This window comes from Lissotriton helveticus, chromosome 3_1, assembly GCF_964261635.1.
Source record: "Lissotriton helveticus chromosome 3_1, aLisHel1.1, whole genome shotgun sequence".
Taxonomy (NCBI): domain Eukaryota; kingdom Metazoa; phylum Chordata; class Amphibia; order Caudata; family Salamandridae; genus Lissotriton; species Lissotriton helveticus.
In genome coordinates, this window is record NC_136061.1 from 779,784,034 (window position 1) to 779,802,029 (window position 17,996).

At 43.0% G+C, this 17,996-nt stretch overlaps 1 protein-coding gene across 3 annotated transcripts in view; it reads right to left on the bottom strand.

Annotated features, from left to right (window-relative positions):
• The window catches only part of TUB (TUB bipartite transcription factor), a 593,386-nt gene that overhangs the window by 285,289 nt on the left and 290,101 nt on the right, over nt 1-17,996 (bottom strand). For all 3 annotated transcript variants that reach the window (XM_078681009.1, XM_078681008.1, XM_078681007.1), the window contains exon 2: nt 608-659. In XM_078681009.1, the coding sequence (XP_078537135.1) occupies nt 608-659 (52 nt within the window). The remainder of the gene's footprint in view (nt 1-607; nt 660-17,996) is intronic.

Genomic DNA, 17,996 nt, shown 5'->3' on the forward strand with positions numbered 1-17,996 from the left:
GTGACGCACATGTAATAAAATGGAAGCTTAAGGCTTGGCAAGTGGTTTTACATGCCAAGTCGAAGTGTCAGTGCACTGCGCATACAGGTATTGCAGCGGCAGGCCTGAGAGAGGTTTGGAAGGCTAGGTGTATGGGTGGCACAATAATTGCTGCAGGCCCACTAGTAGCATTTTAATCACAGGGCCTGGGTATATGGTATACCACTTTACAAGGGACTTACAAGTAAACTAAATATGCCAATTGTGTATACACCAATGTTACAATGTTGAGGGCAGGAGCAATTGCATTTTAGCACAGGTCAGCAGTGGTAAAGTGCTCAGAGTCCTAAGTCCAACAAAACGATGGTCAGAACAAAAGGAGGAGGAAGACAACATTTTTGTGGTTACGGTTGAGAGAGGGCCATTTTCCAACATACGTGCACACATAGGCACACATTCATGTGCGAAGTGAAAGATTTTTTTTGTTACAATGTTGCAAATATCTAGTTATTCTCAATGGATAAATGGTGAGTCTAAACATTACAAAACAGCATTTTCCTTTCTGAACAACTCAAAAAATGCAAGCATGTCTGATCAAAAGTTGATTTAGACATTTACAAATTCTCACCTGTCTGTCAAGCTTCTGTTGACGCAGATTGCTTCCCTCATCATCTAGAACACTGAAATGAGAAAAAAGACTGCACTGTAATTTGTGAGCTACTGTAGCAATAAACGGGTTTTATGGCAATCACATATTTCCCATTTAGAACAAAAATGTATGTGGACACCAACAAGAATGGCCATTTTATGTCAATAACATATTTCGGAAATACAGAGAATGGATGTTAGAAATGGGATTTTTGGTAGGCTAGGGCATGTGCCAAAGCCTGGCAGAAACCACCACTCTAGTCAGGAAGTTACACTCCTAAAATAACCCCTGCTCACCCCCTTGGTAGCTTGGCACGAGCAGTCAGGCTTATCTTAAAGGCAGTGGGTAAAGCATTTGCACATAACCAACAGTAATACAGTGTAGGCACTACAAAAGGACACCAAACCAGTTTACAAAAAATCCAAATATTTTTATATACTTAAGACAAGACCAAAAATGATAAAAATCCACAATACAGTACTTAGAAATCTTCAGTTATCAAAATAACCTTGCAAAAACAGTTCCTTTAAGTCAATAGCTCCGTCTGGGGCTATCATGACGTTGTGAAAAAACAAATCCAAACAGTTCTGGCTGACCGCGGCGTCAACTACGGTGTCAGAAAGACCCTCAAACAGTACCTTTTAGAAATGCAGGGCGTCGGCGACCTCTTGTTGAGCTTTGAAAGAACGGCTTCCGCAGTTGTTGATGCCGGAGGTCGGTGAAGGAGTCGTCAGGGCCCTCGAAGTCACAAGTGTTGCAGATCAAACTCCTCTCTATTGAAGTCAGGAGCGCTGGAGTCGGGTGCTGCGGGGCGAAGTGCAGCTGTTCGGTGTGTGGTGCCCTCAGGTCACGGTGCGAGCAGCGGCTTGATGGCGGCGTCAGGTGGCATCGCCGGTGAGACCAGGGTCATGGTGCGAAGTGAATGTGGTGCTTGTCGCGGTGCTGGAAGGTCGCAGTACAAGCTGCCCCGTCGTTGCTGGAGCACTGTCGTCTGGAATCGATGGCGCCTGTGTCAGTAGGCCATGGTGCGGGATGAGGGTGGTGCATCATTTAACTTTATGAGCGGTGCCCTCGAACCATGGTGCAAGCATCGCTGTCGATTTCAGCGTGGAGCGTCGTCGTCGGGGAGGCCACAGCTGCTCGGTGCCAGCGTCAGCAGGCAGTGCCCTCTGCGATGCCTTCAGGACACGGTGTTGGCAGCGGCATCGTAGACAACATCGGGTTGATTTTTCCTCTGTCACAGCACAAAACACACAGCCCCCAGTGCTGAGGGCAGAAGAGCTTGAGGTTTTTGCTGTTCCTAAGACTTCTTGAGCAAGCTCTACCTCAAGCCCTTGGAGAAATTCACAAAAGTAGATTGCAGAAAGTTCAGTCCAGTCCTTTCACTGCCCAAGACAGAAGCAGCTACTGCAGGCCAACACAGCTTCTCCAGCTCTTATTTTTGGCCGTCTTCTTGATCCAAAAGAGTTCTAGAGTTCAGGGGTCTGGGCCCCAATATTTATAGCCCAAAATTATTTGCTCTCTTAGGCAGAGAGCATCTGTGCCCAGCCAGAACCAGTTCTGCCTTCTCTGGTGTGACTTCCTGGCAGGAGGTGGAGACGGCATGGTCAGAGGCAGACCAGGCCCTTTGAGGTGCAAGGAAATCTCCTCCCCCTTACCCAATTGCAGCCCAGGTCTATCAAGCCTTTTCCTGACCCACCTAGACTATCTGGAGCCACTCCTGCTCCCCAGCCTTCTGTCATACAAAACCCAGACAGGCAATCCACATTCCTGCAGAGGCACAAGGGATGACAGAGCAAGACAATATGTACTTTCTAAAAGTGGTAATTTCAAACACAGAATGTAAAAATCACCTTCACTAAAAGATGCATCTTTAGATCCTGAGTTCAGGCATACTAAACTTTATTTTCCTAACTAATACCCCGGGCAAGTTATGTTTATAAGATGTTATAAACAAACTCCCCATTCTATCCTATGGGGAACAGGTAGCCTTGCAATAGATAGTGAAAAAAGAAATTGGCTGTTATTAGCTATCAGGACATGCCACACACACAAGGGCATGTCCTACTTTTCACATACACTGCACCCGGCCCACAGGGGTACCTTGGGCCTACCTTAGGGATGGCTGACATAAAAAAAGGGAAGGTGAGGGACTGGCAATGGTGTGCACTGGCCATGTCGACATGGCAGTTACAAACTGCACGCAAACTCTGCAATGGCGGGTCTGAGTTACCTTTTCAGTGCTACTCACGAGGGTGGCACAATTAGTGCTGCAGGCCCACTAGTAGTATTTGATTCACAGGCCCTGGTACACTCAATGCACTTTAGTAGGGACTAACAAGTAAATCAAATAGCCAATCATGGAAACACCAATCCATAACACAGTTTACCACAGGAGCACTTACACTTTACCACTGATTAGCAGTGAGAAAAGTGCACAAAACCACTACGCCAGCAAAAACAGTCAAAACCGGGAGGTCAGAAAGCAAACACTAAGGGGAAACACGCCAAAAGATGCCAAGTCTAACAATGGATGTAAACATGTACTGCATTTTTTAGGTAAAGATTGCCCGCAGATACTGAATAAGTATATAGTACAATGAAGATGTATTGGCAGCCAATAAAACAGGCACAATCCTGTGCATAATTAATTGCAATTAGCAGCATTAAAAATGTGATATAAAGTGTTATGCTATGAAAATTAATTATTACTGTTATTATCTACTAATATCAAAATTGCCAATGCAATCTTTACAATATATGCTAGATTACTATTGTCTCTGGGGATATCAATGCAGGGAAATGTGGGTAAAGGTTTGCTTTTATCTCACAGAAACATTATAAATGCAACATGTTAAAAAGCATTCACTTGTATTCAAAGAAAGTAGTGTCTGCCAAAGAAAATGACAAACTAGCCATTTGATACCCTGAAAGAGGAACAATTAACAAATAAAGAACAAACAGGCAACTACTACAAAACACAGCACCCCTTCTCACTTCCCCACAAATAGTAGATAAGCAGCACTTTAAAGTAGTTTGTTGTTTAGTAGTTGTTTACTTTGTCAAAAAGCATAGCAGTCGTGTTGCTTGTAAACAAGTGTAGACACCAGCAAATTGCTACAGTACCACACACCATTATTAGACATCAAGTTTGCATGAGGACTAAACACTGCCGGTACAGGAGTGCAGTACTAGAGACGGTTACCAAAAGTCAACGTAGTATTATAAACAGGCAATAGATTAATTAAATAAAATGTACTGTCTTGAAAATTTCCAGGTAATGATAGGTAAAGAGTGATTACAAATGTCTTTCATTCCACCTTTGCTTTTCGCTGTTTCTGAGTGGCATGATTTTTACTGACCGGCAGTGGAATTCATGCGATATGAGGGAACAGATTATGAGTACCTATTGCAATTTTTTTATCCAAATGTTCAAATATTCTGTCCTTCAGTGGTCTTGCAATTCTTTCAATTTAAATTATCTTGCAATGATAGTGTATCTAAAGTAGACATGGAAATGTGTAAAGTAGTTGATACATTTGTTTGCAAATGATATATGTATGTATAACGGCGGCGCTTGTGTTATTAGATCTGAGCGCCGCCTTTGACACCGTCTCGCACGGGATTCTTCTGCAGCGCCTGGAGGAAGTGGGCGTTGTCGGCTCCGCTCTTCAGTGGTTCCGCTCTTTTCTTGCTGACCGTTCCTTTTGCGTGGCTGCCCCGCCCTATCAGTCCAAATTCCATCCTCTGGACCTTGGGGTCCCTCAAGGATCCTCGCTGAGCCCCACGTTGTTCAATCTTTACGTGAGGCCGCTGGCTGAGGTCGTCAAGCAGTGGGGTATAACCATGGTGTCATACGCTGACGACACTCAGCTGGCGGTCACGATCAGCGGAGACTCAGAGCTTGATGCCCCAAGATTCCAGAATGGACTACGGGCGGTTGCCAGCTGGATGACTTCCAACTGTCTCCAGTTGAACGCAAAAAAACGGAAATAATGGACTTTGGCAAACAAGCAGAACTCTGGGGCGATATGTGGTGGCCCTCAGAGCTAGGCCCCACTCCTACCCCGGTGTCGGAGATAAAAAATCTAGGGGTGTGGTTAGATCCTACCCTTAGCTTTGTCTGCCACACAAAACGTACTGCTGCATGCTGCTTTGGTATCCTGCGCAGCCTGAGACCTGACCTTAAATTTTTTGATGCCCTGACTAGGCAGCTCGTGGTACAGGCAACGGTGATGTCTCGGCTTGACTATGCCAGCTCCCTCTTGGTAGGGATTAATCAGGCCGAACTCACTCGCCTTCAACGCGTGCAAAATGCGGCCGCCAGAGCAGTCATAGGTCTACCTAGGTTTTGTTCTGTCACCAACACCCTGCGCTCTCTTCATTGGTTGCCGATTAAGCAGAGGATCCAATTTAAAATGCTGTGTATGTCCCACAAGATCCTAAGGGCCTCTCTCCCCAGATTCTTTTGAATCTTCTGTCTCCCTACGTTCCAAGCCGCTCAGTACGCTCATCGGACCTTGAATTGGCAGTGGTTCCACCGTTCAAGCGTAGTCGAGCCGGTGGGCGTTCTTTTCGTGTACGTGCTGCAGTCCTGTGGAATGCCCTCCCTTTGGAAATACGTACCCTTGCTGACTTGCTATCATTCCGTAGGGCAGTTAAGACCTTTCTGTTTCCCTAGAACTATTTTCCTTATCAGTCCACTCTTTTAAGTTTGTGTTATGTTGTTACCTTGTCAAGCGCCGGGACGCTCCTTCGCTGGAGCAGCTGAGTGCGTAATAAATGTCCATAACATAACATAACATATATATAGTGCTTTCATAGAACCCAACATTGTGTTTGAGGTTTTACCACTGCGTAATAGTTCTACCATTTGAAAAGTGACCCCATTTTTGTCATGCCCGCTATTTCTTTCTGATTTTGCTGACTTAAGGACACTGTATGCTTTACCACTGCTAAACAGTAGTACTGTGTATGTACTTCTCTCATAAAACATGTGCTGGGCATTGGCGCTCCCTGTTTGGCCTTTTTAACTTCCAGGTGTGTCCTTGGTAAATGCTACCTTTAAGACATCCATGGAATCAAAAGTTAAATGCTATATATGGGCTGCAGTGTTTATTTACACCATCCATAAGTAAATCAGTAAATCAGTAAAATCACCACCCATAATATGTGGCAAAAGTGTATGTCTTCCAGCAGCACCACCGCTGGACAGCTTTGTAATTTCCCTGCAGTAACTAACGCAAGGAAGAATGCTTTTGTCATGTGGGAATGCCTATCTTTTATATATTCATAAGTCACCACTAAAGTGTGCCTTGCAAACCCACAAAAATGTTGACAATTAAGTGCTGGTGCCGAGAAACGGAGAGCACCGGCTCAAAGTAAGCACTACTTGGGCTTGGAGGTATGAGATTGGAACACAACATAATGTTCTGCCCTTTTGTTGCATATTGCCATGTCTCGTAACTAGTTTGTTGCCTTTGGCAGTGCATCTCCATGCAAATGGGTAGCTAATTTACTGCATTTGACTTTACTCTGTGCTCAATCATCTGAGATATTTGATCAAATACTTCCTCCCAATATTTATATATGTGCGCACAGAACCAAGCCATGAGGACACTTTGGTGTGGGTAATTAGTCTCAAATGTGTCCTTCTTAATTGTGTCTGGTAGGTAATCGACCTTTACAACAAAACTTTTTTCCCGCATACCATCACTCTGCATACAAACATAACGAAAGTACTATTACTCCACAATGCCATTATAACGTAAGGTATTTTATCTTATATGCTTTGCATTTACAACGAAATTAGTTGTAAATGCATGAATGGTAAAAACATATGTTTTTTAAATTTAAGTTTAAGGTAAGTATATGGTTTTGGTTTTGGGGTGTAGTGGTATATGTTTTGGGGTACAGGGGTATTTTAATTGTTCAGGGTGGGTTTGGGTACTGGGGTGCACAGGGTAATTTTAGGGTACAGGGTGGGTTTGGATTTTGGGGTACAGGGATATTTTTAGGGTTCAGGGCTACGTATGGGTTTTGGGGTACAGGGGTATTTTTAGGGTTCAGGGCTAGGTTTTGGTTTTGGGGTGCATATATATATTTATATATATATATAAACATTTAAATAAAGTACTTTTACAAAGTATATGCCTTCACCACGCATGTCTTTGCGTTGTAATGGCATGCGTGGTAAAGGCATATGCGGAGTAAAAGTTTGCGGGGTTATGGTAGCTCGGAGTAAAGGCAATTTCGTTATCAAAAATGCGGAGTAATGGTATGCGGGATATTATTCCGCGGAATAACATCATATATTCTGTTTGGTACGCTGAGGAATTTATAATGGAGCAATCTGTGCCTATGGTTTATAGATACCTCAGGTGTCTGTTGACAGCAGTATTTCCAAATTGCGTCTGTTATTTCCATCTCAAAGTCAGTACCTTTGCTCACGTGCCAGCCTCTTATCAGATATCAGGCCATATAGTCTTAAAACCCATCTTGTCGCAGCAGAGGATGCAATCAGCTGTGTAAAGGATATGATTTCTTGTGGTTCTGTAGGACCGATGGGCATCTTCACACTGGCCGTGTGTCTGACCATGCAATATGTGGAAATGTCCAATATAGTGACTCCAAATATTTCACACAATTGTGAGTGTGTGATAAATTGCCCATCAATAAAATATGTCCTAGTTCCTCTATATGCACCCTCTTGAACACGTCTGTAATGCCTTGTTCGCCTGCAAGCGGTAGCAGTGGGTTACTGGATACTTACACCACGGAGGAGTATGGAACTCATACGTCGTTTCTCGTCAATGCAGTTCTAGGCCCAGTATACATTGCTATTAGGTTAACATTGTGTCGAAGGCCTGAAAGACCAATCAGTCATAGGGCTGGGTGTGTTTTCAATAATGCCCTATCAGGAATTAGTCACAGGATATGTCTTTCAGGGTAGAACTAAAATCTGCGTTAGTGGCATTGTGCTGCTGGGTGGTACATCTCAAATTCTGGGACCTCAAAGCCTCCATTCTCATAATGCAGTCATAGTGTCTAGTCTTACTCTCGCTTCATTGCCTGCCTAGATCAAACTAGTGAGATGTGTTTTGAGGGAGCTAAAGAATGCTTTAATCATTATGCAATGGGGATGGTTGCAAAAATACAAGATTCTGGGAAGCATGACCATCTTGATCAGTATTATACGGCCAGCAATCAACAAGGGTAAGTTGGATCCATGAGTGCACCTGCGGCAATAGTCTCTCAACTGCTGGGCCATAATTGAATCTGATGACTTCACTGGGGCTTCTATAGAAGATCACTGGTTGAGAGTAACCAGCAGAGTAAAATTCAAAGCATTGTGCTATATGCACAGGATTAGCTCAGGTACAGCCCCGGAGTATCTATGCAAAATGGTACAGAAATATTTGCCTACGCGTAATTTACGCTCAATAAACCAAGCCAAATTCATCGTGCCCAGGGTAAAAAGGGCTAGACTAGGAGGTCGCTCTTTTTCCTTTATAGCACCGGCACTGTGGAATTCACTCCCCCTTCACCTACGGCTTGAACCCTGCTATCTACGCTTCCGCAAGGGAGTGAAATCTTGGCTGTTTGACCGATAAGTGTCCTCTGCTCTCTTACCAGTAATTCGGATCCAGGGCGCCGGGAAACCCTCAGGGTAGCTGTTGCGCCATACAAATGCAATAAAATAAAAAAAATCACCCCCCAGTATTTGACCGAGTCTTCTACCCAGTGTATGGGAAAGTCTTGTGACGTCTGGTGAGTGCATGCAATCAGAGGAAACAGGTCTGTTTTCTTCCAGTCTATATTTACCTCTGATACCCCCGATTCCTACCACTTCATGAATTAAAGGTAGTAAGTTGCCTACAGGGTCTCAGACACATGGAAGGATGTTCCATACATAACAGTGCACTGCACACCCCCTGTGAAATCATAAGCCTATATACATGTTTTTCCTGAAGAAGCCTGGCCAGAGGATATAGAGCAAATATGAACAATAGGGGGGATAATTGACAGTCCTGTAGTATACGCTTGTGGATTGAAATGGAGTCGGAGGTTAGGCCATTACGACGGACCCACGCAACGGGTCTGGGATACAGGAGATTTACCATTTTAATGAACTGACTAGGGATGCTTAATTTCGCCAGTGCTGCCATGAGAGCTGGCCATCCAAGTGAATCAAAGGCCTTCTCAGCATCCAACAGGGCCACCTATTTGTCAGGCGGGACTAAGTGCATTACTGAAAACAAGGTACGCAAGTTTATAGCTGTGAATCTGTGTAGCACGAAACCAGCCTCTGCCAGTGAGATAATTTGTTCCCTAGTCAGTGCTAAGTGATTGACTAATACTTTACCAAGTACCATATTGTCTAGATTTAGATTTAGATGCGACATCAGGATATAAGACGCACAACGAAAAAGGTCTTTCCCTGGTTTGGATAGCAGTAATACTAAGCTTTTGCAAGGTAGGCTGGAGTTATCCTGCTTCCAGGAACTCCTCATACACTTTAAACAGGTGATGCATAAGAAGATGTTTGAATGCTTTATTGAATTCCAACAGCAAGCTATTGGATCCTGACGCCTTGCCACCAGTTAGTCCTTTTGTAGCCGCCATGATCTCATCAGCATTTATTGGCTCAATTAGAAAAAGCCTGTGGCAGCTCTCTACCTACATAGTACCCCATTATATTTGGAACTCCGAGTCTAGTCTCATCTGGACTGTCCCTCAGGTTGGAAGTATATGGGTTCCCATAGTGTGCATAGTAGTAATTTGCTTGACATCTGTATGTTTGCACTCACACTTCAACAGCCGGTCCAGCATTTTACTCGGCCTTTCACCTTCACCATAGTGATGAACTCTGGCATTTTTACCTATGTAGACTATCTCTATAGACACCCGCTGTTTGTACTTGCGCAGCCCCTAATTACTGCCAGATGCAATTAAGATCTCCCTGGCCTCAAGCGATCTCAGGATAATCTTGTCACAGTCAAGCTGGTCATGGATGTTGCTAAGTATTTCCACCCACTTGGTGATGACTAATCCTCTTAAGCAGGCTTTAAACGTGGCCCACATTATCGATAGCTTTGTCACAGAGCCCTCGTTCAGGTCAAAATAGACTATGATGGAGATGCAAATCTCGCCTTTAAAAACTTGATTATGTATGAGTTGACTGGACACCTTCACATTGGAAAGTGTGCCTGTAACTGCGAGATAATGATCTCAAAGATCAGAGACGGGACCCAAGAAATGTATCCAACACCCCTAACCCAAGAGCTGGCATCCCTAGTGAGGAGCCAATAGCCTATCCGAGACGACATGCAGTGCAGGTGAGAGTAGAAAGAGTAGAGATGCCTGGATTGGTTGGCATACCTCCACACATCATATATGTCACACATCTATCATCTCAACCAGACATGATTTGCAGGCCTCTACAGCTTTGTTGCAGTCCTGTGTAAGATCTAGTGCAAGATTGAAGTCCCAGCCCCTGAGAAATGTCCCATGGTCTGTGTTTCTGAGAATAGAGTATATCTCAAAAAATAGCTCAGGATTATCAACATTGGGGACATGTAACTTAATCAATAGAGTCTTCTTGTTGTGCAATAAACCTTCCAAGATAATATAGTGTCTGGAAAAGGTACTAACGACTAGAAAAGGTACTAATGGTTTGACTGATAGTTTCCATTTCTCTAGCTAAAAGCAAAAGTCAGCAGCTCAGTACTGTCACCAGGTGATAAATCACCTACAAAGGAAAACTAACTTGTAAGCAATAAAATAACCAATTTGTGTAGCTAACTTTTATACTTATACCATTTTAAAATCAACCATCATTTGAAAAATGAGCTCTTTCTTCATGCAGAACATGTCAATATTGTTTTCCCCCAAAACTATTGTATAAGTCAATATCTGATAATAACAGAAATCTGACTTAGAAATATGGCAAAAGATGATTTCTCATTCTCCTCCCGGAAAAAAACCCATCACCATAGTCTAATATCCTATATAGTTAACACGTACATCCAAGGAAACGTATTAAACAGAGTACAGTGCATCAATTAATTATAAAATACATTTCAAAACTGTTTGATAAACCTCTTATAAATAAATACACTACTTTGTTGTTGGAACTTGATGAGATATATTGATTTACTGAACAAGCATTCATTGGGATGGACTGCACAATATATATACATACATACATACATACATACATATATATATTTATATATATTATTATTTTTTATTTTGCAGGTGCTAGTTGGTACTGTCTATAGACGAATCTTAATTCAAGGAGAATCTCATTTTAAAGTTCAGATGGTGGTTTGATACATTCAATTTCCACAGTGAGTTTAGAAATTATATTTATATTATAAACTGTGCAGCTGAGTGCTCTTAGCTGTAACATTTGTATATGAAACATTCTAGTTTTTGAGGGCCTAAAAATCTAAATTTGTTAAGTACATGTAGTGTCTGTATATCGTACATTTCCCCCAACCTGCTTTGCGCTTCTAAAGAGAATCTATTTAATGGAGAAGCGGGTGACAGCTAGAAGTGAGGCAAAAGCAGGTTGCAAAGTTTTGCCAGAGGGACGAATTAAATGTATCAGTGGAGAAAAGCCAAAAACAGTAGAGTTTGTAATCGAGGGATATTCATTTTAAAGAGCACTTAAAAAAAAAACATTTACCAAACCGCGAATAATCACCCCAAAATCCTACTCATGTTTTCTTCTACTACCTCATTTTCAGACACCATTATAAGAGAAACATTTATCGTAAAATATAAATAAAGAAACCATGCTGTACTTTATTTTACTTCATTTACAATGTGATGGAAATTACATTTATACAAAAAGCAAGTTTAGATACATTTTCCGATGCCACAATATCACAGTAAACTGATTATTTTCTCTCCTGTTACTACACAGACACCTAAATGGCATGCAATGACATTTACATAAAGATACGTGGCAAGCAGTGGGAATTAATTTATTCTAAAGCATATCAGTGCAGAAAAGTAAATTCTGCTCTTAGAATGCATGTCCCTGGCTTTCCTCTGCTAACTATGCATGCCCCATAATGACTGCCCTTCCACGTATCACTGACTGTGTGAGTGGAATCCCACGGGGGACTTGCATGATGCAAGGGGGGGTGCAAGACATTTCTATTAAGGGGGCGACAGCTCTGTAATTGATCACTGTCCTTCTGTTAAATTGAATTAACGTGTAATAACAGCAGATACTGGAAGTCAACTGCAAACAGAGCGATTGCCCATATATCTCCATTGATGGCACAATGCCACGTCTCTCCTTGCTGGAGAACAGCGCAAAGGAATGTGTAAAATACAATGGTTTATAATACGCCATACCGAGGAACAAGGGCAAAAGAGGGAAGGGGGAGAGGTATGGGAAGACAAACTCTACATACGTGTTAGTGAGTAGGGTATAGACAAAAAAAGAGATTCAATTGGGTAATTTCAATTAGGTAAAAAATAAGCCCCTGTGTTTTAATTGTTCTGTTTATCTTGATATTTAGACTTCAGTGTCATCCCTCTACAATGTATTCTGTTTTCAATCTACATTCAGTGGTACAAGCCCGCCAGGATTACATTAATTCAAACCAGATATAAGGCGTACTATAATGAAAGAGGTCTGCCCGGTGCAGTGCATCCCCTTGGTGCTGATTATACCCAAAACCCACCCTCTTCTCTCCTTCCACACGTCGAAAGACCTCATCGACGCTCTAGTAAATGAGAAGAATTGATTAGTATAATAACCTCCTTCCTAGACAAACACTTAGGCCCACATGCATCAAGCATTTTTGTAGTCGCAAACGGTGCGATTCCTTAAAATCGGCCGTTTGCGAATGCAAAAGTGCTTTTTGGGATGCATGAAGCAATTTTAGAATTCGTAATATTTTTGCGAGTTCTAAAATTGCGGGTGCTTTTAAGAAGTCGCAGATGTGCGACTTCTTAAAAGCAATGCATCATTACTTTGACAAGTTGAAATTCGCAATTAGGGTGCCAAATTTACCGAGTGGTTGAACCACTCGGTAAATTTGGAAAAAGTGTTTAAAATGGTGAAAAAGTATTTTTTTCAACATTCATGTTTAACACACACATGTTCTTAGGACATGTGTGTGTGAAACATGATGCGAAAAATACATTTCAGGGGTGCATGGGGGGGTCCTTTGGACCCCCCCCTGCACCCATGAAATTTTCTAAGTGCCACTCGCAATTCCCATTGACTCCTATGGGCCTTTTGGCCCATAGGAATCAATGGGAATTGCGAAAATTTACTTAAGAATTCGGTATTCATTTGGGATTCGGTAAAAATTGCGATTTTTACCGAATCACAAATGAATACCGAAAATAATGATGCATAGCATTTTGCACTTCTTAATTTGCGATTCCTTATTTTTCGCAAATTAGGAAGTGCAAAATGTCACATTGATGCATGTGGGCCACTTACAACACTTTTTTCTGCATAAAATGGTACTATAAAAATTACTGAGACCTGTCTGCAAGTAAATCATGTTCTTATGGCTGTGACCTTATAGTCATCATCAAAAGCACTGCGCCGCATTCAGTAACTTATCGTGTAGATTAATGCCTTCCTCCTTGCTCTGGAGTTCTCTTCCTGATGGGCTCCAGGCAATTACATTTTCCAGAGTAAGCAGACTAGTGCAATCAATATTGTCCAGCTGTTTGTAACATTGATGAGTACAGGCTTCTGAAACACTGTTATACTTACATACATAAGAAGCACGTGTGTCCCCGCACCCCACACAATAGCCATTGATGCTGGTTACAAAACCACCAATGGGGCACGCCATTTTAGAATTTGTTAGTGACTCTTTAATAACAGTAGGACTAAACTGTTTCTAACTTTGAACTAATGTTCCACATATAAACATTTACCCCATCCAAAGACTTTGCTGCCATGCTGTGTTGCAGACATGTGACATTAGCCATAAACCGGCAGCTGTGATGCCCTACTAAAAAGGGGGGTGGGGACAGCTTTGTTTCCGATAGTGGAAATAAAGCCTCTTCCAACTCCACCATTATAACCTGCCAACTGTTGTCCATGAGTTGCAGGGCAGTGGCTTCAGAATGTCACAAGGCTCGTTCTCTATAGGCCTTCCAGTCCTGATTTTTCTTGCCAGGTTCTGCTATGCAAGGGAGGAAAGAAAAGTAAAAAGCCATGATGTGGCAGGACACCTTTCTGCACAATGGGAGCATTGCATTTGTATTTTTCCATAACAAGTCCACTTTGGTATTTATGGTCAAAAAAACAAAAAAAATGATTGGATAGCCATTACGTGGCAGCTTGCCCACCGTTACATTTTAGCGACAGGCATTTGCTGGGCCAGCACTGGCCAAGTCTCCCCTGCAGGAGCTGCTGGGTGGCTCTTCCACTTACTACCAAATTGTGCCTTTTATCTTAAAATTATAAATTTCACTCAGGAGAGTTTTTGACCATTCTAAGAGTCCAGAAACACCAGCAGGTTTAGAGATCCAATGAGAACTCTGTGAAGTACTAGAAGGTCTTATGCTTGTACTTCCCAGCCAATGCAGGGCAAAAGCAATAACCATGTTTCATCTCATGCACCAAATCAAAAGTAATAGTGTTGGAAAACGAGGCAGTATCTGTGAGGCCTGCACAAATAACATGAATACATTTGTCCTTCACTAGGAAACAAACACCTCATTGTAGCACTTGACTCTCAGAGGGTAGTGTTGCAGAGCAGTCCAAGGATTACTCAAGGGAGGTGGTGTGGGCTAGTAATCACCATTTACAAGTACACAGAGATAAAACTCAATAATTCATTGTCCAGTCTGCACTTTGCTTTATAAAAGGAAGAGTAAATTTATTAAGCACACACACTACTCAATACCGTGCAACAATTTACAAATATACATAAACTGTTGGAATTACTTTGTGACATTGCATAACATTCTCACCCCTCCTGCAGGGGGAGGGGCGGGGGGCGTCTGGTACCACCACTCCCATGTATGCACATCATCTTGCCCCCTAATGCAGTGGGTTGGTCCATAACTTGGAGTGAGGGCCCTTCCCACTGGCACCATCCCAGTGGCGACCCACCCCAGCATCTCAACAAGCATTTATAATAGGAACACCTGCCATAGTGACACATAACCTGACTGAGCATCTCATACTGACCATACATTATACACCCCAGAAACAAAATGGCTAACAATCTGTGTTGTTCATCACTTAATGCAGTAGCAAGAATACATGTCTCGCATCCCTTTAGAATGGCAGTTCCTTATCATATCTGATAACAGTTATAATGCATTGCAATTAAAGGGGCATATGTATCAACCAATTGTGTATTCGTAAAAGCTGCGATTCACAAAAAAACAGCGTTCGCGAATACAAAATCGCAAAACGCGATGTATGAGCCATTTTCGCATCGCATTATTAAGGAATCACTAATTTTGCGATTCCTTAATTTTGCGTAAGCAATTAAGGAATCGCAAATTGCGATTCCTTAAATGCTATGTAACAAGCACCCAAGTTGTGCGATTTCTCCGTAAGAAATCGCAAATTACCACCAACTTCAAGTTGGTGGTAATTTGCGATTTCTATGAAAAATGCACTTTTTGGCATTTTTCAAAGTGTCATGTGGTGCACATAAATGCTATTAGGGCATGTATGTGCGCCATATACGCACACATGCTCATTTCAGCGGTGCATCAGGGTGTCCTTATGACACCCTTGAAATTATTCTCAATTTGCGATTTTCTAATTGTGAATTGCAAATTGAGAATGACTTCCCATTCATTCCTATGGGCCTCCTGGCCTATAGGAATGAATGGAAAGGTATTCCTTTCCATTGCGATTTCGCAATTTGCTAATCGCAATTACGGAAAAACAAGAAATCGCAAAATATTTGCGAATTTTTAAATACATCCCGTTTTGCGATTCTCAAATAGCGATTCTCAAAAAATCGCTTTTTGAGAATCGCAATAACGGATTTTGATACATAAGCCCCAAAGCCCCTAAAAGGTATCACAATTATAATCGCTGGATTAAGCATGTACAGCCAGACACCCTAGCAGGAATGTCCAGCAACATAACCCCAATTCGCTTATCATTTCACATTACACATGTGATTTCCAGTCCCCAAAAAAAACACCATTCATAAATGCACCACCTGTGTAATTACACTTTCCCACCGCTAGGGGATATCACCTCAGTGATAATCCATGTTTGACCCTGCACACTTCAGTGCAACCCTAAGGTTCAGCTCCTGGCGATAGAACAAAAGTTTCAGCATGAGGTAAGTTTGAAAACACAGATGAACTTTTGAGTGGTAGTCTCCTTTGAGTCCCCCAGAGACTGAGGGTGGGGACTTCCCATTTTCATGCTGGGGAGTCTGCGTTGCTCTTGCAGCTCCCCCTGAACCTTTGCAACCAACTAGGGGTGACCCCATGTTCCTGGGGCCACCACATGCTGCAAACTGGCAGGTTGTCATGCAGGCCTACCCAGGTCCTACAAAGCATTTTAGGGCTCTCTTCCCCATCTCGTGCATACTAAAGCAGCGGCTCTCCCGCTGCTCCGGGGAGAGCCGCACTGCCCTGGATGGTGGCTTTGCGCCGCATTAGCCCTTTGTTGGAGGTCTGTCCCACATGGACCCCTTCTGTGCAGGTGAGGGGGAGAGCAGCCAAGGGAGCCCACCCCCAGCTGCTCTCTCCGGCTCCCCGACTGGCCAGCACCCTCACAAGCTGCTGCAGGAGCAGGCACTGCCATTTTGGTCTGCCCACTCCTGCGAGCAAACACAGAGGCGGCCGCCGGGGCCTCGGGTAAGTGCGACGGCACTCCTTCCTCCTGCTACAAGGAGTGCGGTGGTACTCCCCATTTCTCGCGGCAGACACCAGGGCCCGGAGTTGGGGGTGCCGGGCCACAGGGAGGTCTTCGGGGGAGCGCGACGGCGCTCCCCGGCTACATCTTCTTCTGCCAGGGGGGGAGTGCGAAGACGCACTCCGGGGCCCGGAGTTGGGGATCCCAGGTCCCAGAGATCTTCACGGGGAGCGCGATTTGTTCTGATCCAGTTGCTCCTCTCCCACATCACTCTACAAAGGAAGCCCAGTAGTACCTTCCCATAATGCATCGGGCAGCGTGTGACATCACACACTTATGGCCATGTTGGAATCGACCTCTACAGTTTGGAGACTTTTCACAGTTTCTTTCAAGAACAATTTTATATTTGAGCCACTTAGCACTTTATATTTGAGCCAACTTGGTTTGGGACTATCCTGCTCCTGGAAGCAGTGTCTAAACAGCCTATTTTCCAAATAGGTTTGAAGTGATTTATCCTCTTCTTTCCATCTTCTCCTGTATTGTATTTGTCTTGCCACAATCATTTTGCTGGTCCACTATGGCTTTAATTTAGCATGCAGCACAACTACCACCCTTGGTGCAATTGTTAGGAAAACCAAGCACAAAATGGAAGGAATGGCTGTGCATTTTTTAAAACCATTTGGTTGTCATTGATGCTGCAAAATTTGACGCGTCAATGAAAATGGCTATTTTATTTAGTCACCTTGATCAAGCAGGTTAGAGTGTTTGACAACCTACCGGTAGCTCAGGCTATTTTGGTGAACATGTTACAAGAACGTAAGCATCCCTCAAACCAGGGCCTCTCTTCACAGAGCCACAATGAGGAGTAGATTGGGTCATTTTAAACTGAAATCACTCACTGACATAAAATGTTGTTATTCAAAAATGCCAGTAATCATGTGGGCTTGAGAACCACCACAGGTGGCCTGGTCCTCTCCCACCAGAATAGTTGCTGCATTACTGGCCCCAGCTGGTTCAAATGAATTGTGTCCTGTCTGCTACTGATCACTCTATCAAATAATTCAGGACATATGATTATATAATTTCACCCATAAAGAAGGCATGCTAGAGTATTGCTCACGCTATATTATTTGCGATACCTCCCGAGTTGCCTACATAGCAGCAATTATCAAAACTCATTCTACCTGAGTGAAAAGCATGCTATATAAGGATGACTATGCAATAGAGGAATAGAAAATCTAAAGCGGCAAATAAAAGATATGAAAACAAGCCTTCAAATTCACTCAAGGCTAAAGCTCAACCCCAACACTGATCAAAAGAGTTAAAAACGAATTTCTCCAACATCCATTTCATTCTCCATAGGTAAAGAAACCACTCATCATATCACATCTGGAGCCCTGCTCTGAAGTCAATCATCAACATAACTGATGGAAATTAACATCTTTTCTGGGGTATTTCTGCATATTTTTGCCTTCTGTTGAAGAACCTTGTTTTATTGGCCATATTGCTCTGTGCACTTTACTCCAGTGGTGAATT